This window comes from Arachis hypogaea, chromosome 16 (genome assembly GCF_003086295.3).
Source record: "Arachis hypogaea cultivar Tifrunner chromosome 16, arahy.Tifrunner.gnm2.J5K5, whole genome shotgun sequence".
In the NCBI taxonomy this organism is placed as follows: domain Eukaryota; kingdom Viridiplantae; phylum Streptophyta; class Magnoliopsida; order Fabales; family Fabaceae; genus Arachis; species Arachis hypogaea.
This window is the reverse complement of record NC_092051.1, coordinates 23,264,017-23,291,445: the sequence shown is the minus strand read 5'-3', so window position 1 is coordinate 23,291,445 and position 27,429 is coordinate 23,264,017. Positions and strand designations below refer to the sequence as shown.

Sequence of the window (27,429 nt, the reverse complement as noted above, 5' to 3'; positions counted from 1 at the left end):
CGAAGACTTTGATCTCACAGATTTGAATGCTCTGTTGTCAGGAGATGCAATTAAACGTATGAGCCAGGAACCCAAGAGATACACACTCAATCTAAGGTAGAACGGAGGTGGTTGTCAGGCATGTGTTCATAGGTTGAGAATGGTGATGAGTGTCACGGATCATCACATTCATCATGTTGAAGTGTGAGTGAATATCTTGGAATAGAAACACGCGTGATTGAATGAAAAACAGTAGTAATTGCATTAATTCATCGAAACACAGCAGAGCTCCTCACCCCCAACCATGGAGTTTAGAGATTCATGCCGTAGAAGATACAAATTCAAATGTAAAATGTCATGAGGTACATAGTAAGTCTCTAAAAGTAGTTTTTATACTAAACTAGTGACATAAGTTTACAGAAAATGAGTAAACTAAGATAGATAGTGCAGAAATCCGCTTTCGGGGCCCACTTGGTGTGTGCTTGGGCTGAGCATTGAGCTTTACACGTGTAGAGGCTTCTCTTGAAGTTAAACGCCACGTTGCAGCTTGTTTGTGGCGTTTAACTCTGGTTTGTAACCTGTTTCTGGCGTTCAACTTCAAAATAGGGTAGGAAGTTGGCGTTTCAACGCCAGTTTGTGTCATCAAAACTCGGGCAGAGTATGGACTATTATATATTGCTAGAAAGCCCTGGATGTCTACTTTTCAATGCAATTAAGAGCGCACCAATTGGATTTCTATAGCTCCAGAAAATTCATTTCGAGTGCAGGGAGGTCAGAATCCAACAGCATTTGCAGTCCTTTTTCAGCCTCTGAATTATATTTTTGCTCAGGTCCCTCAATTCCAGCCAGAAAATACCTGAAATCACAGAAAAACACACAAACTCATAGTAAAGTCCATAAATGTGATTTTTGCATAAAAACTAATAAAACTATACTAAAAAGTAGCTAAATCCTACTAAAAACTATATGAAAATACCCCCAAAAGCGTATAAAATATCCGCTCATCACTCACTGATGCCTCGGACGCTATTCGTTGCAAAGCCTTCCCGACAACCCTAACAAAGACAGCTATTAAATGGTTCGACAGTCTGCCTCCCAGATCCATCACAAGTTTTGATGACTTAGCCAAAAAGTTTCTTGCTAGATTTTCCATTCAGAAGGACAAAGCCAAGCACGCCCCAAGTCTATTAGGAATCAAACAAGGATATCGGGAGAGTCTTCGATCTTACATGGAAAGATTCAATAAAGCATGCCTGGACATACAGCCATCATGTGTCTCATCAATGGCCTGCGAGAAGGACCCTTTAGTCACTCTATATTAAAGAAACACCTAACATCTTTAAATGAAGTACAAGAACGGGCTATGAAGCATATCAACATGGAAGAAAATTCGCGGTTAGGAGAGGCCTCGAAATCCGAATTCTCCTACTCCTCCTGGGATAAGGATAAAGAGTTCAGCAAAAAAGAAGATCAACATGGAGAGAAGCCTAAAAAATACCACAATTACACCCCTCTTCGGGTGTCTCTTGTGGACGTTTTCCAAGAAGTATGCCACACTGAGAAGATTCCACCACCTCGTCCAATCAAAAGCAAAAAAGGAGGGGGAAATTGGACAGAATACTGTGAATACCACCGAATCTATGGATATCCTACAAACGAGTGCTTCAACTTAAAGAATGTCATAGAAAAATTGATAAGAGGGGGCGACTAGATCGGTACTTAGCCAACAAAACAGACGAACTTAGAAAAAGAAGAAGGGATGAAGAAGTCGGACGAGCTGAACGACCACCCCGTACCCTGGAGAGGCACGTTCACATGATAAATGGAGGGTTTGCAGGAGGAGGGATCTCCAAATCATCTCGCAAAAGGCACCTTAAAGAAGTATATCACGTTGGAGGAGAAGAAGGATCACCCGACCTCCCTACTATTACTTTTACCCAGGAAGATGCGGCAGGCATTATCCCAGGACATGATGATTCCATGGTCATTACTATCATATTGGCCAATGCCAATCTCCACCGCACACTAGTGGACTAAGGAAGCTCGGCAGATATCTTGTTTAAATCCGCCTTCGACAAACTCGGCCTACAAGAAAAAGAGCTCAGAGCATATCCAAACAGCTTGTTTGGACTAGGAGACACTCCAATCCAACTCCTTGGATATATATCACTACACACAACCTTTGGAAAGGGAACCCGATCAAGGACACTCAACATAGACTACATCGTAGTAGACGTGAACTCAGCCTACAATGCCTGATAGGTCGGACAACGCTAAATCAGCTTGCCGCAGTAGTTTCGACTCCACATCTATCCATGAAGTTTCCAACCCCAGAAGGGATAGCCACGATAAAAGGAGACCAAAAAATTGCACGACTAATCTCTGAAAACACTTAACACACATATCAAGGCATCTAATGGTAATAAGAGAGGATTAATATTAGCAAATATAAGGCCAAAGAAGCATGTTTTCAATCAAAGCACATAATTAGGAAGGCAAATTTAAAACCATGCAAATAGTATGAATAAGTGGGTAAAGAGTTGATAAAAACCACTCAATTGAGCACAAGATAAACCATAAAATAGTGGTTTATCAGCGACGCTGTTACAACGAAAGTCTGAACCTTAGAGGCAAATGAGAAGAAATGAACAGTATCGAACTCAAAGGAGTTCGAGGCCAGGAAAAACTTCGTCCACAACCGGAGGGCGAGATCGAGGAAGTCCAGATCGGAGATATCCCAGATAAAACAACAAATATTGGGGCGACTTTGAGAAAAGACATAAAGGAGTCTCTGATACAGTTCCTAAGAGATAATGCCGACCTCTTTGCATGGAAGGCCACAGACATGCCGAGCATAGATCCCAAACTAATGTGCCACAAACTGGCAGTATACCCAGGATCTCGGCCAGTACAACAGAAGCGTCGGAAGCTCAGACCAGAGAGATCCCAAGATGTGGAAGAACAGGTACGAGCTCTACTAGATACAGGATTCATAAGAGAATTCAAGTACCCACTATGGCTAGCCAATGTTGTATTGGTGAAAAAGTCAAATGGGAAATGGCGGATGTGCACTGATTACACCGATCTGAATAAAGCCTGCCCAAAAGACCCCTATCCACTCCCAAGCATAGACACTCTAGTGGATGCCTCCTCTGGATACAAGTACCTTTCTTTCATGGATGCTTATTCAGGATATAATCAAATCCCAATGTACCCACCTGATCAAGAAAAGACCTCATTCCTAACCCCAAAAGCAAATTACTGTTATGTCGTGATGCCATTCGGACTCAAAAACGCAGGAGCTACCTACCAAAGATTAATGAATAAGGTCTTCGCAGACCACATCGGGAAACTCATGAAGGTATATATAGATGACATGTTGGTAAAAATACAAAGTGAGGAATCGTTACTGTCCAACCTCACCAAAGTATTCGATACCATCAGAAAGCATGGCATGCGACTTAATTTCGCAAAGTGTACATTTGCAGTAGAAGCCGGTAAATTCCTGGATTTCATGCAAACACAACGAGGAATCGAGGCGAACCCAGATAAATGCCGAGCTATACTCAACATGAAAAGTCCGACCTGTGTCAAAGAAGTACAACAACTCAACGGAAGACTGGCAGCCTTGTCCAGATTTCTAGCCGGATCGGCCATAAGATCTCTCCCCTTTTACGCCACACTAAGGAAGGGAAAGAGGTTTAAATGGACCACAGAGTGCGAGCAAGCCTTCCAGGATTTCAAAAAATTCCTGGGACAACTACCCATTCTTACTCGACCACGGGAAGGAGAAGCACTCATATTATACCTCGTAGTAGGAAGTCGGGCAATAGCCTCAGCACTAGTTAGAGAAGACGAAAGTGGGCAACAACTCATCTACTTCATCAGCAAAGCCCTACAAGGGGCCGAACTGAACTATCAAAAGGTAGAAAAGTTCGCCTACGCTCTCATACTAACTTCTCGACGACTTTGCCATATTTTCAAGCTCACACTATCAAGGTTCGGACTAACCAACCCATGAAAGGCATTCTACAGAAGACAAACTTAGCTGGAAGAATTCTACAGTGGGCAGTCGAGCTATCTGAGTTTGATCTTCAATATGAAGCTCGGACGGCCATCAAGTCTCAGTATTTGGCCGATTTCATTGCTGAGTACACTGACACCCTGGGAACCCCTACAAAATGGAATCTCTATGTAGACGGCTATTCAAACAAAACCGGAAGTGGTGCAGGTATGATAATAGAAAGCAACCAAGGAACCCAAATCGAACTCTCCCTTAAATTCGAGTTCCCTGGGTCGAGCTGTACGACCCGGGCTGAGTAAAGACAAGTCGATCGACCTCTTCAGGTCTGGATTCCCCGACCTCTTCTTAAAGAGTTCGGCCAAATCGCCAGAAGGGCCCAGACAGGCCCAAATGAAAGGACACGGCCCAATCTAAAGGCAGTTAAAGCCTAGAAAGATAAGGGCGGTTCTCCAGAAGATAAGATGACCTCACTTAAAGATAAAAGATAAGATAACTAACTTATCTTATCTAGAAAGGTCAGCCTATACTACTATAAATACACTGGAGCACCCAGGTATAACTCATACTCTGATTCTACTAAAAACCTACTTAAAGCCTATGCTAACTTAAGCATCGGAGTCTCTTGCAGGTACCACCACCCTCCGGTGACCAAGGATCAGCAGCATCTCCAGTTCCACCAGGTCCAACAAGTCAGACACGACAGCTCCGGCCACCACCGCAGATCTCATCCGAGATCGACCTACAGTTTCAGGTAACCCACGGAACAGTATCTTTGGTTCATATTCCAAGAATTTGAAATAAGATTGCCAATGAATTAGCTTAAATTGTATCAAAATATAGAATACTTCCTGAAACTTTAAAAAAATTGACAAAAATTTGACAAATTTTGGTACCTATTGAAGAAAGGAAAGTTTTAGTTGTAGATGATTGGGATGATGACGATTGAAAAAAACCAATTGCGAAATATTTGAAAAATCCTAATACTCAAGTCGATCGAAAAATTAAGTTAAAAGCAATGAATTTTGTGCCGATGGGTGATGAGTTACATAAAAAGGGTATTGAAGAAAGTCTTTTGAGGTGTTTAAGTCAATCTAAAAAAGATATTGCTCTTGGTGAAGTCTACAAGGGCATATGTGGCGCCCATCAAGTTGGAAAAAAATAAAATGGGTACTTCGACATGATAGAGTATATTGGCCATCTATAGTTAAAGACAATATTGATTATGCCAAGGCATGCCAAGAATGTCAGAAGCATGGAGTAATACAACAAATCCCTGCTTTTGAATTACATTCTATTATAAAACCTTTGCCATTTAGAGGATAGGTTTTGGATTTGATTGGAATGATTTATCCCCCTTCATCGAAGAATCATAAATTTATTTTAGTAGCCATTGATTATTTCACAAAATGGGTTGAAGCTGTCCCTTTGGTAGATGCATGTCAAAATAAAATTATTAATTTCATAAAAGAATACATACTTCATCGATTTGGAATTCCTCAAACGTTGAGCACCAATCAGGGTACTATATTTACTGACCAATTGAACAATTTGATTCTCTACCAGTAAAGAATTTTATAAGAATTATCACGTTGTAAGTATAGTTTCTAAACCAACAGAAAATCCTTTCGTACAAAAATTTTGGTTATCACAAGTAACAAAACCCAATAAAATTTATAACCGAAGTATTCAAACCTCGGGTCGTCTTCTCAAGGAATTGCATGGAAGTATGATTTATTATTGGTTATGGAAATTGTGTATTTTTGGGTTTTTGAAATAAGGAACAAGTAATTTAAATGGTAAGAAAAATAAATTAATAATTATAAAGAATCTCTTGTCAAGGTATGAGAACTGGAAATCCTATCCTAGTTATCCTTATCAGGTGTGATGAGAATTGGATTTTGTTCCCACTTAGTTAACCCTTACTAAATAAAGGAAAGTCAAGTGGACTAATTAACTTGATTCCTCAAGTCCTAGTCAACTCCTATGGAAAGACTAGCTTTAGAGGGATCCAAATCAATCAGCAATCCCAATTTCCAACCAAGTGCTAAGTTTGATAACTCAAGTGTCACCAATTACTTAACCAAAGCCAAAAGGGGGAAATAAATCTAAATTAAATTGAAAGCATTAATAACTAAATAAAACAATTATAAATCTGAAATACCTCAATATGTATTAATTAAGAAAATCAATCCTAACATGGAGTTCATAAACCAAATTGAAAAGATAAATATCAATTAAAGTAATAGAATAAATAAAAGTAGAAAATAAATTAAAGGAACATTGAACCTGGAATGAAGAAAATAACCATAAACTGAGAGGAATCCTAATCTTAAAAATCTAAATCTAAATCCTAAATCCTAAGAGAGAGGAGAGAGCCTCTCTCTCTAGAAAACTACATCTAAATCCTAAAATTGTGAATATGAATGTTGTATATGTTGTATCAATGAATGGATTGATTCCCCCACTTTATAGCCTCTAATCTTTGTTTTCTGGGCTAAAAACTGGATCAAAAATAGCCAAAAAATCACCCCCAGTAATTTCTGGTACGTACAGGTCGCTTCAAAGTCACGCGAAAGCGTCGTCCACGCGTTAGCGTCGATTGCGTTTTTGCCAGGTCACGCGTCTGCGTGATCCACGCATGCGCGTCACCTGGCTTTGGGGTAGCTATGGCAAATTATATATCGTTGAGAAGCCTCGGATGTTAGCTTTCCAAAGCAACTAGAACTGCGTCATTTGGACCTCTGTAGCTCAAGTTATGGTCGATTTAGTACCAAGAGATCAGGCTGGACAGCTTTAGCAGTTCCTTCAGTTTATTGTCTTCCTTCCACTTTTGCATGCTTCCTTTCCATCTTCTAAGCCATTCCTGCCCTATAATCTCTGAAAACACTTAACACACATATCACGGCATCAAATAGTAATAAGAGAGGATTAATATTAGCAGATATAAGGCCAAAGAAGCATGTTTTCAATCATAACACAAAATCAGAAAGGAAAACGTAAAACATGCGAATTATATGAATAAGTGTGAGAATAATGGATAAAATCTACTAGATTAAGTACAGGATAAACCCTAAAAATGGGGTTTATCACCAATTTATTAGAAATTTTGCAGCATCGAGAAACATAACTATGGTAACTTTGACCCCATATTACGCACAAACAAATGGCCAAGTTGAAGCAGCAAATAAAATTTTAATCAATTTTATTAAAAATCAAATTGCCAAAAATCTCGAACTTGGCATGAGACTTTAAGTCAAGTATTATGCGCTTATCGAAATTCATTTAGAGGATCGACGAATAAGTCTCCTTATAAATTAGTTTAGGGTCATGATGCAGTATTACCTTTAGAAATTAACCTCAATACCCTAAGAGTAATGAGGTAAGATGAGTTGCCAATTGAAGATTATTGGAATGCAATGTTCGATGAATTAAATGAGTTTGATAATGAACGTATTTTAGCGCTTGAAAATCTTATTCATCAAAAAGAAAGAATTGTTCATATTTATAATCGACGAGTAAAAGAAAAATGTTTCCAACTAGGTAAATTATTTCTCAAAGTTATATTACCGATGGAAAGAAAATCAAAACTTTATGGTAAGTGGTCCCATAATTGGGAAGGCCCTTTCCAGGTAATCAATTTATACTTCGAGAATGCATATCGCATTAAGAATATCGATTCGGTTGAGGAAGTTAAGTCAATAAATGGGAATATCTAAAACGATATCAATGATGGGAAAGTAATGTTTAGTATATAAAAGAGAAGTACAAGTAACAGAAAGGAAGTTTCTATATAGAAGAATATTTTAAGTCCTTGGAAAATAAGGCTCTCATAATTCCTCCAACTCAAAGCGAAATCGAACTCTTTCTTCATTATAGGAAGAGTAAACCATGATTTTATCGTTTTCTTTGACTTGCATCCTGTCATACTTCCTTTTAATCTCAGGCTGTTTGTTCTCCATTTCACAAAGGCTTCTAAACAGATTTTGTTTTTTTTATTTGTGCTTTAACATAAGGTTCTTTCAATGCAGTTTCTTCTTTTCGAACTAAAGTAAGCTCTTTTAAGTTCTTCCCTATGCTTTGCTAAGCGAGCTCGAGTGCTGGCATCATGGGCAACATTAATCTTGAACTCTTTGAATGTTTTTTGTGTCGATTGGTAGGCCACATCAATGCCTACAGATTCTGCTTTGATTTTGGTCATTTCTTTCTTTACTATATTTATTTTGTCTTGAGAAATGAAAAGGTTATTAGAAACCTTTTCAAATTTCTTCACCACCTTGGAAAATCGAAGTGGAACCTGGAATTCAAGGGAGGCACTCAAAATGTCATATAAGATGTCATTCAAATCATCTTGTTTAACCCACTTATCGACAGTATGAGTTAAGAGCCTAAGAATGGAATTTAATTGTTTGAAAGTCTGCCGGGTTAGATCTTCTAGAAGATTTTGTTTTGACGATTCCTCCATAGTCGGAATTGAAGTCGGCATCTTCGTCTTGTGAGTAATTCTGGATATCACAGCTAAGAGTTCAGCCAACTCAGTATCAAGAGGGCTGGAGACAGTGGCTAAAGGCCCTTCTATAAGTTTTGGATCTTGTTGAGGAGACGGCCTGGATTGATCAGTTGGATCTGAAGAAATTTGAAACTCTGGAATAGCTTGAGGATGAGACATTTTCTTTCCAGTGTCTTGAACAGGAAAGTCAATTGTTTATGAAAGAGGGGGATTGATGATAAGGTTAACATTAATGGGAGAAGAAGGAGAAGAATTACTTACAGCTTAAAACGAAGGGATTTTTCTTTAATTGAGTCCATCAGATTTTGTTCTTTAATGTCTAATGGATCGATAACTTGGACAGGAGAGACGACGGAAATAGTCGTTGACTGAGCAGGTGATTGAGCTCTTTGAGTTTATGCCAAATACTAAGAGATTATATTTCCACTAAAAGAAGATGAACTTGAATGATGATTTTCCTTCTTTTCTGGATTGACTTGTACCATTGATGCAGAAGGAGTTGGTCGAATGGTTTCTCCAGCCCTTGTTATGATAAAAGTAGTAATGAGTGAAACAAAGTTGAAATCAATAAAGTTAATATTGAATTAGTTAATAAATATACCTTGATAGACCTTCTGGGTTTGAGGTGTGGAAATTGAGAAGAATTTTCCGATGAATCATTCAAATCGGAATCATTAGAAAAAGATGAGGAATCTTTCGAATGGGAAGGAGTTTTCTTTTTTTAAGGTTGAGGGCTTTCATCAGAGGAACTTTCGCTGGATGATTGCTTTTGAAATAAAGATAATAAGAGTTTAATGTAAGAACTTTAGAAGAATAAACGAAAGAGAAATTTAATTAAGTTTTTACCTTTGTTGTTTTGGTAATCTTGGTGGAAGTTTTTTGTACCGTTTGTTTTTGTTGTTTCGAGGTTTCAGTAGCTTCAGTCTTTCTTTTTTGAGCCCTGAGGATGCCTCAGAAACACTTGGAGGATTCTTAATCGAGCCTTTCTTTATTTCATCTAGTGAGCGGTTGTATCGAGAATAATAATTATTCCACTATTCAACAAAAGATTTAGTGACGAAGTCACTGTAAACAAAAGATAGAGAAAAGTAACAGCTTCAATTTTTGTCGCTGATATCAAGACACTCCTTAACATTCTCCTTCGATTTGAATTCTATATGGCAGAGAGCTTTATCTTTCTGAGGAAAAGGATCTAGAAGAGCTTGTGAAAAATCCATTTGTCTAACAACATAATGGGGGGTATGAAGGGTCACTTTGAACTCTTTTTCTTTTGTATTAAGGGATTCCCGTCGGGAAAACCTGAAGAGCAAGAAAATTGGCCCAAATAGTGTTGTTCAAAATGTTATTATCATCATTGGAGAAAAGGAGGCGTTGAAACCAAGATGGGCAACATCTTCGATTTGAAAAGGGGGCAAGCATTAATTCCTCAGTTCAAAATTTTTTGCATGAATGGAACTTCGAGAATGCTTTCCAGAAGAGCTCTTCAGCCGAGTGTGCATCTTTGAAATTTGGTTGACGGGTAAGTATTCAAAAACCCTCAATGCTTTACTTTTCTGAAGTTGTAATTCCTCCTTGTGTCATGTGTTTTTCAAAAATGGCATTTAGTCAAAGTTGTAGAAGCCAAAGGGGACCTCCTCCACTAATCTAGGACTTCTTTCAAAGACCATCGACTAATTGTCCCAATTCATCATATAAATTTTCTAAGAGCAATTTAGCCAGATTGAACATGTGCCCTTCATAAAGTAAGGCGATCAGTGGGTAAATAGTTTTTGCATTGAGATACTTCTTGAGCAGAAGACAATAGCATTTAGCCAATAGTACAAAAAGGCTACGCTTTCATCGTTCGTAATAGTACTTCCTTCTTTAGCCATATTGTGTTTAATAAACTCTTCATAAGAGTTCTTCTGGATAATGTTATAGGATTTGGTGGGTTTTATATCGAATGTAGCTACAGGGCTGCCCATCGAAAGTCTAGTGATGGCAGCTACATCGAAGAGTGTAGGACCAACCATTCCACAGGGAGGTGAAAATTGTTTGTAATTTTATTCAAGAAACAAAGCGCATCGCCAATCATCCAATGATGAGTAGTTGGTGTAAAATGAGAAAAATAAAGAAATTCATGTATACATTGTGCTCTCCAAGCTTCGCCTTTTACAGGTTCGAGTCTTTGGTACCAAATGAGAAAATCAGCAGTCTTGAAGGAGACTTTGGGATCGTTTTGGAAATGTTTTTTGCCATCAATAAAGGGTGCTATGAAAAAGTTCCGTTTAATAAGCAAATCTTCTCCTTCGACACTGAAAAAGTGATGGACGTTTTTCTTGGCTTGTTCTAAGGTTTGTAAAGGATTGACAAAATAGCAAGTATCATATTCGACAGTAAAAAGGAAGAGGATTTTTTTTTGTCATTTGTAATGTCCTCGGAGTCTTCAATAAAAGTGTCATTGAATCGAGACGATATTTTTAAGTTAGACTGCTCAAAAATTTCAGTCATAACTTGTTTACCTTTGTTTTTGGCTGTTGAAGTTTTTGGAGTTTTAGAAGAAGCCATTAATATTGGAAAGAAAAAGAAATGAGTATTGATTTGGTTTCGGATGAAGAAGGGTGCACAAAAAAATTGAGAAAAAGATTGGTGTAGCTATTGGAAGAAGATAAATTTAAAAAGAAAAAATGAAAATATGGAGACAAGGGTTTATAAAGGGATTTTTTTATAAAATTTTCAAATTTTAAAAATAAAAAAACTTCTTTGAGAAGTCACGATTAAAGAAGATAGAGAGAATAATAATTAATGGAAAAGCGGGCCATTGTAGGTGTTACTTTTGAAATAATGGAAATATGAATAGGTAATGAGACGTATCTAAATTAATTATTTAGTTATGGGTCTTAAAATTCTTAAGAGAAAATAGGATTGAGCATCTCATAGACGCATCAATTCTAAGGGGGCAATTTGTTAGTAAAAAATAAATAAGTTCTGAGCTTCGAAGTAGAATGTTGCTTCATAGGGCTTATCGAGGATGGCATATCAACAAGGGAGTGAATTTCGATTGATAAGGACTCGTGAGGAAGAATGAAATAATTGAAGAAATGAAAAAGTTGATAAGTGAAGCTAATTAATGACAGTTGCCCATATCGTGCAAAAGAGTGGGAACGATAACTCAAAGATTAATGCACGTGGGAGTTATATTTGAATTTGATTGGTCGAAAACTCTTATAAATAAGTGAAGGTTCGAAGAAAAAATGGTTGAAATTCGTTTTCAAAAAACACTCTCGCACACTGATATCCCTAGCGATTTTCTGAGTCTGCAAAGAACTTTTTTTTCTATAAAATTCCTTTCATATCTTTTAAATTTCATTTAAATTTCTCGTAGTCTTTATTTTCATGCAAATTTATTTTCCGAGCAAATTTACTTTTTCTGTTTTTTTTTTTGAAGATTCAGGATTTTGTATTTGACTTTAAAATTCTAGTTTACTGCTTTCTTTAAATTTAATGTTATTCTTTTTCATTCTAGTCATTTTATTTTTAAATTGATTTTTTTCAGATTTTTTTTTATTATTTTGTTCAATTAAAAAAACTTTTGATACATTTTTAAAAACTAATATTCACAAAAATAAATTTCACTCCCAAATCATTAAATATCAAACCACTTATATTTATTAAAAATCGATAAAACACAAAGTAACCCAAGAAAAGGGCAATCAGAATTTATTTCGGCAACTACGATGACGTAGGGGTGGCAATATGTACTCTACCGCGGGTACCCAACCCGATCCCACCTATTTGGGTAGGGTTGCCAACCCGATCCGCAGCGGATAGGGTAGGGTGCGGATAGAGTTTTTGTGCGGGTCGGGTAGGGTGCGGGTTGAGCTTCAATCCTACCCGACCAACCCGCACTCTATATATGTTTATATTATATACTTATATAAAAATATGTTTTAAGTGGATGTTGAATCAAAAACCTCTCACTAAATGTAAAAAATCCTTAGTCACTAAAAGAATATCATTAATTTAATAATTTAAGCGGATAAAGTTAGGGTTGGATTCAAACCCTACCCTACCCTATCAATTGCCACTCCTACGATGACGGTTCAATTATAAAGTGGCAAAACACACATATATGTCCAAAATTATGCAATGCTAATGTGCTTTAAACAGGTAAAGGAGTGCAGTATTTTTTTAAAATTAATTTGATATTTAAAATAAAAAATAAAATATTTTGATTCTAAATTTTAAATTAAATCAGTAATCTAGTAAATAAAAAGTAATATTTATTTAATTAACAAAAACAACAGCACGCTTTACTGGATAAAAAGTGTTTAACTATTTCATTCTGAAAATATAAGTCAGCAAATATGTTTTTTTTTCTTGGACATGCAGCAAAATTTTAATTGTCCAACCGTTTTTACGTATTTTTAATTTGGGAAATATTTTTGGTATTCAAAGTGTTTTTTATGAAGTTCAAGGTATAGGCTTTGATTGTTGAGCCCAAATTTTTAAATATTGGCACAAGTTCCTCCCGAAAGATGGGTCCATGTAGAGAGTTCTAGATTATGGGCCTGATAAACGAATATAGTGTTTTGGACAAAACAGAAAAGAAAAACTAAATTAAGGCCGAAACTCTATTTACTACTTACTACTTTACTCTAACGTTAGATCTAGACTTCTATACTCTCAACATATTTATTTTCCATAAAAAATGACAAACAAATTGGTCTCTTAAGCTGCCTTTGTTTCTTTACACTAAAATTGAGCTGAGTATTATATTGTGACTAAAGATTGAATTTCAAATTTTAATCCTGGAATATAAAATCAGTTTTTTCAATATTTCTAAAAATAGAGACATAAGGAAATTAAAGTTTTTAGAATAAAAACTGAAAATTAAATAACATTTTTTTTAAAAATAATCTCATTTAATTTTTTTAATTTTAACTCTATTATTAGTGGTATATTTATCTTAGCGAAAATATTTTAGTAATAAAAAAAATTAACCAAAAATAATCATAATTTATTTTATTTAATATTAATTAATTGTTATGACAATTAATAAATATTAAATAAAACAAGTTATAACGGTTTAGCCTCTCCTTGAAACACATTCTTAGGTAGCTTTTGGTAGAGAGACAGAGACGGAAAGACTGAGACTGCGAGATGAGACTAAGAGACAGAAATTGAAATAAATCACAGTATTCTGTTTAGTGTAAAGTGGGAGACAGAAATTGAAATATAAATGAAATTCTAATTTAATTTATACAAAAGATAAAATTGAAATTAATTAATTGGAATGAAGGTATTTTACAGAAATTAATTTCTAAATGGATAACACAATGGTGAAGTGCAGATAAATGGATGCATGGTGTGATGTCCATAAATGTGGACCTGTGAAGATCAGAGACCTGCAAAACGCAGGTAACGTTTTGCAGGCGTTGGAAACAAAAAATTGCAGACCCTGCAAAACGCAGGCTGCGATTGGCGAGGGAATGGAACAAGAAATTGAAACGTGCCCTGCATGCCGACAGGACCAAGGCTTGACTAACTTCGAACTGAGTAAAACGCAGAATGCGTTTGTCAGTGAAGGTTGCGTTTTGCAGACTCCCTACCTGCATGCGTGCCACGTGTTCTGGGAGGGGGTTTAGCTGGGTCCTTATAAGTGAGAAACGCAGATTGAAGTAGAAGCATAGTTACTGAAGCAAAACTAGTTACTGAAGAAATAGTTGAGGGAGAGTGAAAAAGCTGTGAAAGAGTTTGGTGAAGAAGAAGAACTACATGGTATAGGGAAAAAAAATGGTGCATGACTATACCAAACTAGAAGATCATATTATTGACTATTTGGATCATTCCCAGTTTGTAAGTAAATTTTTTTAATATTTAACAATAAATATAAATTTATTTAAATTTTATTTATTTGTGTTGTAATCAGTAGTATTGAGGTTATTAATATTATTATAATTAATATTATGTTATTATTAATTTTGCGTTACGTTTTAAATTTTTTAATACTGTTATTATATTATATTATTATTATTATTAATATTAATAGGCAAATTAATCTCATTATTATTATTATTATTATTATTATTATTATTATTATTATTATTATTATTATTATTATAATAGTTATAGTGGATCTGTTAATGAAAATAATCTATTAATAATTTTTAATAAGAATAATGTGTAATAATTTATTATTATTTTTTAGTGATTTATTATTATTTTTTATAATAATAATAATAATAATAATAATAATAATAATAATATCAACAGTAAACGGTTTTGTTAATAATGTTTACGTACAAAAAAAATATTATTATAGATATTATAATAAATGATTTTTTTCAGTAATATTTTGTAATAATAATTAATACTGTATGTTAATAACAAACCGTGTAGGTTATAGTTATTATAATAAATGGTTATTATTATTGTTATTATTGTTATATTCGAATAACTATTATTATAATTAGAGTGTTATTATGATTATTTTATAATACTGATTATGATAATGAGAATAAGTTTTTATTAATTTTTAATAATTAATAATACTGTTTAATAAATAATAGATAAATATTCGTGATTTTTTAACAATTTATTATTATTATGTTTTAACCGGTATTATTTAGAATTTAATAATTATCATTTTTTTTTGCAGGCTATCAGAAATTTGTTGCCCAGAAAATTGGATCCGCCAGATACGTTGAATGAGGTAGTTGTAGCGACATTGGCATTGACTGGTTTTCAACACGTTTCGCGAGTAGGCGAAATGAGAGGTCATTCTGCACTACTGAGTGCTTTGGTGGAACGCTGGAGGCCGGAGACTCACACGTTTCATCTTCCGGTCGGTGAAGTGACGGTGACGCTGGAAGATGTGAGCTATATTCTTGGTTTTCCAGTTAATGGGGAGCTTGTTACGGGTAGATCAGATAGCAGCCACCAGTTTTTGGTTGAGAACTGCATTGCGTGTTTTGGTTGGGAGCCCGGTCCGGACGATCACGTGTTGGGAAAGGTTAATATTGCTTGGGTCCGGCGGTGCAGAGACACCGAGCCGTGTGATACTCAGGAGTCTCTCGAGCGGTACGTCTGAGCGCACATTTTCTGTGTGCTCGGTACAATTGTGTTTCCGGATAAGTCGACCGTTTCACTGAACTCGAAGTTTCTACCGCTACTTAGGGATTTCCACCGGATTTCAGGGTATAGTTGGGGAGCAGCCAGTCTGGCACACCTATACAGATCGTTGTGTCGTGCCTCACGATACAACTGCAAGGAAATGGATGGCCCACTGATGCCGCTTTTTGTTTGGGCGTGGGAGCGTATGCCGTTCCTGGCACCTATACCCCGCGATCAACTCGGCAATATTGGTGTTCCACTAGCGCGACGGTATTGGCTTTTAGCGTTGTTGTTATTGTTATTATTATTATTAAGCTTATTCATATTGTTATTATTATTATTATTATTATTATTTTGTTCTTCTTATTAATAATGTTATTATGTTTTCGTTAGGTGGAGTCATTGGCGCCGACATACAAGATATATACGGCGGCCTATTGCGCATTTTAGGCGAGGTCTCGACGACATGGGAGTTGACGACGTAAGTTGTACCATTAATGTCCAATGTTTTTATTCAGAAGAATAGTTTTTCTAATCGACCTCTTGGTAACTATTATGCAGTTTATATGGCGGCCATATATGGGAGTGGGGATTTCGGATGGCCTCGCTCCCCATATGATTATGTGCTCCACCCAGTCGCCTCTAGTGTCATTCGAGTGCATAGAATGGCACGCGACAGATCGGGTCAGACGACAGTTCGGGATGCAGCAGCTACCACCAGGCCCCATGTTCAACCTTGGTCGTGATCACTGCAAGCGGCTGACAGGAGCACAGAACCATGACTGGGGACAAATTTACAGTCAATGGGTTAACAGATGGACATTTGACCGCTATAACACATTGCAGCTAGGCGAGGAGATTATTGACTTCCATCCTCTCCCAGTGTACTACGACTGGTACACACAGCAGTATGGGATTCACCTGCGGCTGTCAGATAGAGTTCCAGGCGAAGAAATTGGCAGCGGTTTGTATGACACTGGTGCTGTGAGCATGACAGATTTAGGCAGTGGTCCTGACGTCAGCAGCGGGCTGGACGCCGGTGTGTCTCAGGGTCATCCGTATAACTTACGGACACAGACTGCGCCTCCGGACAAATACACCCCATCCTTGTATTCGAAGAAGGCGCCGAGGAAGTAGTCTATTGTAGTTGATGGGTGATTCAGGGTTGTATTCATAGTTGTATTCGACATTTGTATTCAGTATTATTATTATGACATATTTAGATGATTCTGTTCAGTAATTATTATTATTATGACATATTTAGCTTTGTTCCATGTAACTCTAAAAAATGTTAACTAGGTTGAAAATTTTATTTATCATAACGAGATTAAAAACTTTATTTATTATAAATTGTTAACTAGGTTAAAATACATGACGATATTACATAAAAAGTAACATATAATTGTGAAGTAGGTCATAACAAAGTTACATTGAAAAGCTTAACCACTAATGACCTCCAGCGGAGCTTGGACCTGCGCGCTGAGGACATCGGCTACGACTATGTCCCTCGCGTCCACATATAGTGCACCGGCGAGGACCACGCATCCCACGTGAATCCATCTCATTCAAGTAGCGGGTGGACTTCGGTCTTCCTTTCGTCGCGCGCCTCAATGTCCAGTTGGCGATCACCTTCGCTCCTTCGTATCTATCCCATGTAGATGGGTCACCCATCGGAACAAACTCGCCTCTGTAAACCTTACAAATTTCAGACATCTTGTACACATCGTGCACGTACACTTGCCAATCGAGACGCTGGTTGGCGCAACATGCAAGCACGTGGCGACATGGAAGTCGCTCGACCTGGAAATGGCCACAGTCGCAGTGTCGTTGCGCAAGGTTGACCGTGTAAATGGTACCATCTTGCATTTCGCGAACCTCAAACATCTCATGCGCCTATCGAACCGGTTGACCACAACGTTTCCTGCATGTCGGAAGCTTTCTTCAACTCTCTTCGTTGCGAACTCTGAATACGTAAATCCGTTGCGGAGACGCTCATGAGCCTCGGTACTCTTCCGAGTGAATAACTCATTCAGCCGATAGAAAGTTAACCGGATCAGGGCAGTCACAGGAAGGTTGCGTGCCCCCTTCAGGACAGAATTTATGCACTCTACCAAGTTTGTCGTCATATGTCCCCAACGATGACCACCATCGAATGCCAACAACCATCTCTCAACACCGATCTCATCGCACCATTGAGTATATGCCTCACCCTGCCCTTTAAGCCTTTGGTAGTTTTTGTTGTACTCCTACTCCGTTCTAGAATAGCCTGTTGAACAAACCATTTAGTCATAAGCAGATGTCACAAATTTACTATGAATAGAACCATAATAGCGAGTTGATATACATGTGTTCACCACGAGTTTATGCAAATATGGAGCCTTGAACCTCCTTAAGAAGTTGGAGCCGATGTGCCTAATGCAGTACATGTGCCACGCCCTTGGTGGTGACCATGCACCGTTACTGCGAGCTATTGCAGCGTCGATAGAGGTATGGCGGTCAGAAATAATACCCACCCCATCAATGGTAACAACATATCTCCGCAAATTCGTTAGGAAAAACTCCCATGCATCTGTCGTCTCACCCTCAACTATGGCAAAAGCAATAGGCACAATGTTTTGATTCCCGTCTTGTGCAACCGCTACCAGAAGTGCACCTTTATATTTTCCATACAGGTGCATGCCATCAACTTGCACCAGCGGCTTGCAGTGTCTAAATGCTACAATACACAGATAGAAGCTCCAAAAAATGTGATGCAGAACTCTTACACCTTGAACCTCCTCAGTCTCACGGTAAACGGGGAGCGTTTTGATTTGAACACGAGACCTTGGCATTTTAACCGTCATTGCTTTCAACCATACTGGCAGGGTCTGGTAAGAAACTTTCCAATCACCGAAAACCTTGGCAACAGCTTTCTGCTTTGCCAACCAAGCCTTGCGGTAACTGACAGTGTAGTTGAACCTGGATTGAACTTCTGCAATTACAGACTTCACCTTTATCGAGGGGTCTGATTCGACCAACGGCCTAATGACATCTGCAATTGTGTCCGAGTCCAACTTGGCATGATCTTGTGATATCGTTCCCACGGTGCACGTGTGCTTGCCATTGTATCTCATGATCTCCTAACAAGCTTTCTTTCGAATCAAGCTAGCCCGGATTAGCCAATCGCACCCTGCACCATACCCCTTGCATTTCGCATAGAATGTTTGCGGCTCAGACTCATACACAGTGTAATCAACCCCTCTAGAGATAGTGTAGCTTTTGATTGCAGATATCACCGACTCTCTCGATCCAAATTCCATTCCAACACTAAACTCGCCATCTTCCGCCGCAGCATTGCCTTCACCTACGACATGCGCACCACCATCAGTCAGACGAGGCATATAAAATAAACACTATAGGAAACTTGAGTTAATAATCATAACATACCCGTATTCGCATACTCAGAAAATTCTAGGTCATGCATGGCTTCCATATCTAGAGTCCGCATAAAAGATGGAACACCAAACGGGTGTTGGCTTATAATCGCATTCGCTTCACTTGGCACCTCCGGATTGCCTGCCAAGTCTCCGTCATCGTTCTCGTCATCGACTTCATAGTTAGCTTCGAACTCCTCTTCACTGTCATTATTTTCTTCTTCCCAATCTATATCACCGAGCTCATCAATATTGACCCCCTCGCCGACCGTGCCCGACCCTGACTGCTGCTCAAACTCAACGTACAACTCCATCATCGGCACATGAAATCGGGTTTGTTGATAAATACAGAACATCTGCTGCATACTGGCATCGTCAGTAATGGGCATTAATTGAAACTGTATTAGCCCACCAAATACTTGCATAGGACTTCTGTATAAAAGGTTGCTGACCCTTTTCAAAATGTGGCTTTGAATGTTATTACAAAGCCCATTTTGCAAATCAACAAAGCTCATGGTACATGGAATAGCAAATGACAACGGACATTCACAAACAAAAGTCACTCCTTCATGTGTGTTTGGTATAACTTCACCGTTATAATATACTCGCAAATTTGTAATATTTTCCATAATTTCAACCTCACGTACTCCGATTTTTTGGACACAGCTAACTGCCAAAAAAAACTAACAACTACAACATATGTATTTGAAAGAGGAGAATGATGAGTAGAATGGGAGTGAGGCCGTTGCGCTGAGGAGTGCTTCGTATTTATAGGCAGGCCTCTTCAGGAAAATATTTTTTTTTCAACAAACGCAACCTGCGCTTTTCAAAAAGCAATCTGACAACGCGAAAAAATGCTACCTACGTTTTGCGTTTTCCAAAAAAAAAGCTAGCCCTCAGCACAAAACGCAGATTGCGCTTTGTTATTACAAAAAAAAAATTATTTAGCCCAACACAAAACGCATGCCACGTTTGGATTAAAACTATTTTAAAAAAATTTTGAAAATCCTGCACCAACCAAAACGAAGGCCACGTTTCTTCCCTTTCCTGCACAAAAAAAAAAAAAGGCCAAAAGTAAAACGCATCTTACGTTTTACGCCTGTCATCATAGCAGGGAAAATTTTCTCCATGCATCCATTACGTTGAATATCACCAAGCTTTAATCCATATAAAAAAAAAAAGACCCGGTATTTTAAGTATAAAATATTATTAAAATTTCAGTTTTTATCTCTAAAAATATTAGTCTCCTGTGTCCTCACTTTTTAGAGGTACTGAAATACTAAAATTTTTGGGACAGAGACAGAAATTTTAATACCAGTCTCTGAACCAATAAACATGATACTGAATCTCAGTCTCTTAGTCTCTGTTTCAATATCTCAAACAAACTCTACATTAAAGAATTGAAGTGTCTAATTAAAGTGAACAAATAGGTGCAGTTGAATTAAAAGCCAAGATCTGAAGAAATCAATCATCCTTACCCACCACATTGCCACTATATACGTGTAGTATTCAGTTTTGTAAAATAAACTTAATAAGAAGAATAATCAACAAGAGCATGAAGAGACTTTCTTAATCTCAGTAATCTCTGACTCTAAGTCATTACCAGAGATTACATCAATCTTTGATCCCTTAAGAGTGACAGCATTATTAATGGCATTGTTGGCAGATTGCAAGGACTTCTTAGAGACCACGAAATGGATGTGTTGAAGCAACTTGAAGAAGGCACTCTCCACATTCTCACCGCTGAGAGCTGAAGTCTCCGAGAAGAAGAGCCCCTGTTCCTCCGCAAACTCCACCGCATCCTCCGTCCGCACTGCTCTCTTCTCCACAAGGTCACCCTTGTTCCCAATTAGCATTATGACTATGGAAGTGTCTGCATGCGCCCTCAGCTCCTCTATCCACCTCGCCACGTGATCAAATGTCTGCCTCTTTGTTATGTCGTACACCACCATTGCCCCTAATGCTCCTCTGTAGTACGCACTTGTCACTGCCCTGTACCTATATGTGTAAGCAAAATGGGTCAATACATATACAACTTTGAAGTGAATACATATAACAAAAAGATGTAGAAATAACATAGAGTACTTGTGGAGCATGTATGAGTACTAGTTTTCAGCATTTTTGTTGTTTTATTTCTTGTAACAAGTTCTACGTTATTGTGTTGAGCTTGCTTTAAAAAATAAAAAACTTTAAACATTCAATCCACCTTGACAAAAATCTAAATGGACAATCAATAAAAGCTCACCACCACACTGCAGAAAATTCTAACATCTATGTCATGTGCTTAATTGGCATAACATTGTAATGGTAAAAAATAGCAATCTTCATTGGAAGTTGGAAAGAATAGAGAGAGGAAGGAATGAAGTGAATAGAATGAACCTTTCTTGGCCAGCAGTGTCCCAGATCTGTGCCTTGATGAGTTTGCCACCAATGGTGACAGTCCTGGTCTGGAACTCAACGCCGATGGTGGACTTTGAGTCAAAGCAGAACTCATTCTTTGCAAACCTAGACAGTATTTGAGTCTTCCCCACTGCTGAGTCTCCAATCACAACCACCTTGAACACATAATCTATTCTCTCTGGCACATTCACATTATTGTTATCATTATTCTCCCTTGCTCTCTCACCCTCAATCCCATTCATTTCCTGGTTCATTTTCTTAGCTTCTCAACTTCAATGCAATAATAAAAGCTGAGGTGATGCTTCTATTTTCTTGCCCAAACTTGTTTACTAGTGTTTAGAAAACCAAAAGATACTAATAATTGGTCTTAGTATTGTGGAGGTAAGTAGGAGAAAGTAGAGGAAAGTTGAAAAAGAGAGACAGACAAGACCAGTGTTGAATCAATAGTGCCATAAGAAATAGGCAATATGGAACAATGTGGCCCACTCCTTGTCTCACTTTAATGCTTTACCAATATCAGTGTACCACCCCCAATTATATACGGAATTTGCCTATGTTTTATATGGCCCTTATTCTTGGCAATTATTGGCCTTTCTGCTGCCAAAAAAAATATGTATAATTAATCAAAATCTTATAAAGTTTGCTGAATGCTGTGATGGTTTAATTTGCCTTAGCTCTTAGGTTAAGGGTTTTGTTAAATTCTTTTCTTTACTTTTCATGCAGACAGTACCAAAAACAGCTCAAGCCTTATAAGCTATGCATTGGTGCCTGCCACTCATGCGTGATTTTCTTCCAATATAATGATGTAGGTATGGAGATTTTTAGTTGCTTTTATGATACGATTTTACCAAGGTGAATCGGCGCAAGTGGGCCTCAATTATTTAGATACGGAAGAATCGACACACACAGAAACTTCAAATTAAACTCCACCTAAAAAATAACAAGGTTTAACACCTCATTAACACCCCCCCCCCCTCTTTTCTTCTCTCTTCTCTCTAATGTATCAGCATAGCACATATCATGGAATTGAAGTACGTTATGACGATGATGCGTAAAAAATAATAAATTCTAAAAATGGTTGAACTCTTCTCAAAGATTATTATTGTATTCTTTCTTTACTATGCATATGCATCATTTCTTAATCTTTTTCGGTCATTTAATTAAATTAAGAGTATATATGTTTAGGCGTGTAACACGCAGGAGCATGGCCTACCAATATTTTCCAGCTACACTTGAAAGGAGCATAGCAGAATTTTGTTTGTGTCCCTCATTGGTCCATTGGGGCGCAATGCCGTGACCATACGCTGATAAAAGAAAAACATTCTTTAAATCAATTGGCAATTGCAGTGAATAGTGATTTCCTGCACCGACACATGCAGCTTGGGGTGCTAGACTGCTAGGAAATTTACGACCTTCTGAATCATTAGTTATTGCAACCCATGCTCTACGAATTGATAGTTGAATATATTTGATAAAATCTCTACCTGTATTTTAGTGATTTCTTATTCTTTTCTTTGAACCTTCAACTTATATAATCTATATTCCTAAGAATGATTTACTTTTTATTACTTATTACTTCTTCCACTATAATTCAGGGAAAAAAATTGGAAAAAGGTACGCCCTACATGATTAATGACATGTACAGCACAGCAAAGCTGTAAATTAAAAAAAAAAAAACAATTTTATATAGTTTGGACCAAAATATAAGATACAAGAAAAATTCGAAATCTAATAAAATGTATTATTTTTTGTCAGTACTTTTAATAATTAATTCCATTCTTTTAGTTTAATAATTTAATATCATATTTTTAGTTTACACTTTTAAATATTACTAACTAATAGCTGATAAAAAATATTAAATTTTAATAGTCATTTAACACTTTTTATAATATATTTTGTAAACCTCTTTTGTTTATAATGTTATTTTTATGTGGAGTAGTCTTTATAAGTATAACAATAACTTTTTTTGTTTGTAATCAATGCAGTTTAATTCTCTCTCTTTTTTTTTTTTTCTCTTGGGATGCAGCTTTTTTTTTTTTGTCAAGTTACACATTTATACACACTCTTTTTGGTTTTTTTGAGTTTCATAATCAACTTTCTAGTCATAATTAAGATTTAAAGATGTACTTGGTGCAACTGAAACCTAGCACAGATGACATATTTATATGCCTTTTGTAAGTTATATTTGAATTCAAGTCCTAACTAAGGTGTTTTAGAATCTATAGTGTATACCCATATAATGTGTAAGTGTGTTGTGTGGTTGTATGATAGATAGATATAATGTCTAGAGTTGGGAGTGTGTTGTGTGGTTGTGTGATAAATAGATATAATGTTTAGAACTGTCCAATTCATTTGACTAAAAAAAATGCATCTTTTAATCAGACAAACATAATTGCTGTTAAACTAGGCCTTGCGGGCCTCAGGATGCAAGTTTTTATTTTATTTATTTATTTATTTTTTTATCAGACGGATTGGATAACAATCCTCAATTCTAAGTTACACACTCACACATACCACACCCACACACACATAATATCCTCCTTTTCTTGGTCAAGTTTATATTAGATGAAATTCGAATCTGAGACCTTTTAGTAAGAAAGGAGAACATATGTCACTTGAACTAAGGTTCATTAGATGCAAGCTTAATCTTCATCGGTGAGAAGAGACTTGGTCCACTCTCGCTCCCTTTTGTGTTGGGCTACTTATTTTTGCTTTATATTTTTAATGTTCTAGCCCTCTTGGAGCTCTCATTTAAGTACAATGAGCCCGTTTACGAAACAACAATTCTTTTATGATTTTTGGTAATGGGAAACAAGAGCTCTTAAAGCCCTAGAAAATATTCTAGAAGTGTGACCAACAGTGCTTGACGATTTGCATCCCTTAATTTAAGTTCAATGATCAAGTCCAAAAAAAAGTTGAATGATGGATCCCACAAAAATGACAAGGTTGGTTTCACCTTCACGGTAACCCGCTACAGCCATGGCCTATGTGGCAAAAACTTATCCTCACATCTCATTAGGCCTCTTCTAGTCTTTTAGCTGCTGCTTCTCAACTAAAATCCATTTCCCCCAAAACTGCCATCTTCTTTATGCTCTGTCTTGCATCATTCCATGGATACATTATCAAGCACAGTTTCAACCCTCAAGATTCCATCAGTACCCACACAAACTCATCATCATCGTGAATTATTCTATCATCACTTGATAAGAACTAACACTCACAACTGTCAACCCTGTGTTTCTTCTTCCACTGCTTCCATTATTCCCAGAACCAGCAAGAAGGCTGCTGCCTCTACTTTTCTACCAGTCTCTGCTTCCTCATCGTCACCACCTCTCCAACCACGTTCTTCTTCTCCAATCTTCCATGCAAAGCCATCCACTGGGTACGCAGCAGCCATAATAGAGGTGGCTCAAAGCACCAAGTCCCTTCACGCCGTTCACATGGATGTTCAGAGGCTTCTGAGGTTTCTCCAATCAAGCAATAATAACGATAAGGGAGAAGCAGCGGCTACCATGATGATGATGAAGGAGGTGGGCAAGCAAGGAAAGTTTCAGAGGCACGTGGTTGCGTTGTTGAGGATGCTGATGAAGAAGGGCAAATTGGGAATTTTGGGAGAAGTTTTAAAAGAGTTCGAGAGGATCTACGAGGAGCTTTGTGGAACTCAGGTGGTGTTGGTGTCATCTGAAGAGTTGTTAGGGATTGCCAAGAAGGTGCGGCAAACACCCTCTTTTGCCCTCTGAACTGAAATTGAATGTGTTCAAGGATGATGATCAATTCAAACCTATATATATATTGTAAATCTCAAATTACAATTCAATTACGAGTTTCTATGCTTCCATCAAAGCTCGCTCTTGGTTTTGCTTTATTCCATTTCATTGTTTGCATGTATGATTCATTGGATTTCGGGAACAAATACAGCATCCGAGACTTTGTTTATTGATTAATTAAGCAACAAGACACAGAGCTAGGACAGGCAAACGGGTCGGACCGGTCAGTATAACCCGCTAATTAAAACCGTCAAACTTAAAAAGTCCACCTCATTCGTGTGATTTAGGCTTAGTTTAGTAAAATTTTTACTTTTCAAAAGTAACATATAAAAGTTAATTTTTAAAAGACAATTTTTTAAAAGTTGTAACATTTATATTTGATAAATTAAATTAAAAATTATTTTTAATAATCACATGTAACAATAATTGCATTTAATAAAATAATTTTTAAAATTTAAAAATATTATAATAGACATAAATATAAACATTAAATTTAAAAATTAATTAACATATGAAGTTATATTAGATTTTTAAATTTTGAAAAGCACAAGCTAACTTTGAAAAAATCTATCTTAGGTACTTTCAAAAGTACCCCGATCTTTTAAAAGCTACAATCACAAGCATATGATCTTTTTTATTTACCAAACACAAAATAAAAAGTTTGAGTTTTTAAATAGTACAAATACCTCTTCAAAAAATTATACCAAACCAAGCCTTATCCGTAGATTTTGATGGAGTTTATCAAAGGGAGACAAGCTTTCCAGGTGGATCAAGTGTTTTTTGTTATGGTTGTTTTTTTATAAATTTTTTTATCTTATTAATCTATAAGAGGATAAAAATGATAATTGAATATATTTTAAATTATATTTTGGATTATGTTTTATATTTGATTGATTATAAATTTAAAGATGTTTAATTATATATTTTGGTCAATGTTTATTTTATTTTGGACAATGTTAATTTTAGTATTTTGTTTAAAAAAATTTGATTTATGCTTATGTTTATTATATATTTATAATATAAAGACTTTAATGTTTATAAATTTAGAAATTATAATTTTTTTATGTCTTTAAAAGTATAAATTTATTAAAATAATTATAAAATTATATATATTATTTAATATTTAATGGTTTATAAAAAAAAGTTTGACGGATTTGGTCCGTCAACCTGTCAGTCTGCTGTTAGGCGGGACAAGAAAGGAATTCAGGATTGCCTCAGTATAGGCAGGATGGGACGGACGAGCTCTCCAGATAGCAGACTTTTAGCGAGACAGGGGCGAGCTTCCCTGTTTGTCACCCTCTGCACAGAGCCACGTAAGAATATAAAAAATATTATTTTTACACTAAAATCAATCAATTATATATTTTTGTGCAGATATATGGATAATTTAATTTATTTTTAATATATATTTTATATTAATAATTAATTTAGTAGTTAATTTTAATATACATCTAATATAGTTGTTATGAATATGAAAGTAATTTTCGTTAGATAACTAATAAAAATCTAATCAATAATAAGGTAATAAGATTTTTAAACTACATTTTATATTATCTAATTATCAATAATTAGTGATTATTTAAATTTTATTTTTTTAAATATAAAATTAATTATTATTAATTATAATTATTTAAAATTGATTAATTAAAAATTATTTACCTATACTTTTTCATATAAAAATTATGGAAATTCTAATGCATTAAATGCATTTGTCACCAAAAAAAAAATGCATTTGCCTTTTTTTTTAAAAAAACTATTATATTATGGTTACTATCTTTTTTATTTAAATAAAATAAATTAATTATTATTTATTTAAATAATTTTTTAAAATTTTATTATTTTAAATATATTTAATTAAATAAATTATTTATTTATTTTATTTAAATAACAAAATACCTATGATTACTCCTATTTAAAAATTAAAATTCATTTTTCCTTTTCAAGTGACATAGATGTGAGTTTAATTAAACAATTATACTATATGTATATTAAAATTAGTTACTAAAATTAGTCATTAATATAAAATATATATTAAAATATAAATACACATTAAAAATAAATTAAACCACCTACAAATTCAACTGGTCGGCTAAATAAAGGTAATTCAACATTTCTTGATTAGTATTATGATTCATATTTAATTTTTTGATGGAAAGATGAAATTGATATGGAAACGTTAGGTACAAAATTTAATAAATAAAAACTTTTGCAAAATTAAAATTAATCTCAAACATTAGAAAAAAG

The 27,429-nt window shown here is 36.0% G+C and overlaps 4 protein-coding genes across 4 annotated transcripts; 1 reads left to right on the top strand and 3 right to left on the bottom strand.

The window, feature by feature from the left end:
• Positions 1 to 17,051: 17,051 nt before the first annotated feature.
• LOC140180058 (uncharacterized) lies at positions 17,052 to 17,731 on the bottom strand. The gene is made up of 2 exons (XM_072220449.1): positions 17,462 to 17,731; positions 17,052 to 17,405 (listed from the first exon to the last, which is right to left on the bottom strand). The coding sequence occupies exons 1-2, from the start codon at positions 17,729 to 17,731 to the stop codon at positions 17,052 to 17,054; spliced, it is 624 nt and encodes a 207-aa protein (XP_072076550.1).
• Positions 17,732 to 17,887: 156 nt separating this feature from the next.
• On the bottom strand, positions 17,888 to 18,718 carry LOC112756864 (uncharacterized). The gene has a single exon (XM_025805475.1). The coding sequence runs from the start codon at positions 18,716 to 18,718 to the stop codon at positions 17,888 to 17,890; it is 831 nt and encodes a 276-aa protein (XP_025661260.1).
• A 1,642-nt stretch (positions 18,719 to 20,360) lies between these two features.
• Positions 20,361 to 22,017, bottom strand: LOC112758505 (ras-related protein RABA3). The gene is made up of 2 exons (XM_025807202.3): positions 21,398 to 22,017; positions 20,361 to 21,016 (listed from the first exon to the last, which is right to left on the bottom strand). Exons 1-2 carry the CDS (start codon positions 21,670 to 21,672, stop codon positions 20,563 to 20,565), a joined length of 729 nt encoding a protein of 242 aa, XP_025662987.1. The 5' UTR covers positions 21,673 to 22,017; the 3' UTR covers positions 20,361 to 20,562.
• A 2,416-nt stretch (positions 22,018 to 24,433) lies between these two features.
• Positions 24,434 to 25,261, top strand: LOC112758506 (ATP synthase delta chain, chloroplastic). The gene has a single exon (XM_025807203.3). The coding sequence runs from the start codon at positions 24,529 to 24,531 to the stop codon at positions 25,156 to 25,158; it is 630 nt and encodes a 209-aa protein (XP_025662988.1). The 5' UTR covers positions 24,434 to 24,528; the 3' UTR covers positions 25,159 to 25,261.
• Positions 25,262 to 27,429: the final 2,168 nt, after the last annotated feature.

What these genes read in the sequence shown, in the direction of transcription:
- LOC140180058 (XM_072220449.1), bottom strand. Translation starts at nt 17,731, where the DNA reads ATGACGACAAACTTGGTAGAGTGCATAAATTCTGTCCTGAAGGGGGCA. An exon ending in GGTTCGCGAAATGCAAGATG is followed by an intron (nt 17,406 to 17,461) that starts GTACCATTTACA and finishes GGCCATTTCCAG; the next exon opens with GTCGAGCGACTTCCATGTCG.
- LOC112756864 (XM_025805475.1), bottom strand. Translation starts at nt 18,718, where the DNA reads ATGAGATACAATGGCAAGCACACGTGCACCGTGGGAACGATATCACAA.
- LOC112758505 (XM_025807202.3), bottom strand. Translation starts at nt 21,672, where the DNA reads ATGAACCAGGAAATGAATGGGATTGAGGGTGAGAGAGCAAGGGAGAAT. An exon ending in GACACTGCTGGCCAAGAAAG is followed by an intron (nt 21,017 to 21,397) that starts GTTCATTCTATT and finishes TTACACATATAG; the next exon opens with GTACAGGGCAGTGACAAGTG.
- LOC112758506 (XM_025807203.3), top strand. Translation starts at nt 24,529, where the DNA reads ATGGATACATTATCAAGCACAGTTTCAACCCTCAAGATTCCATCAGTA.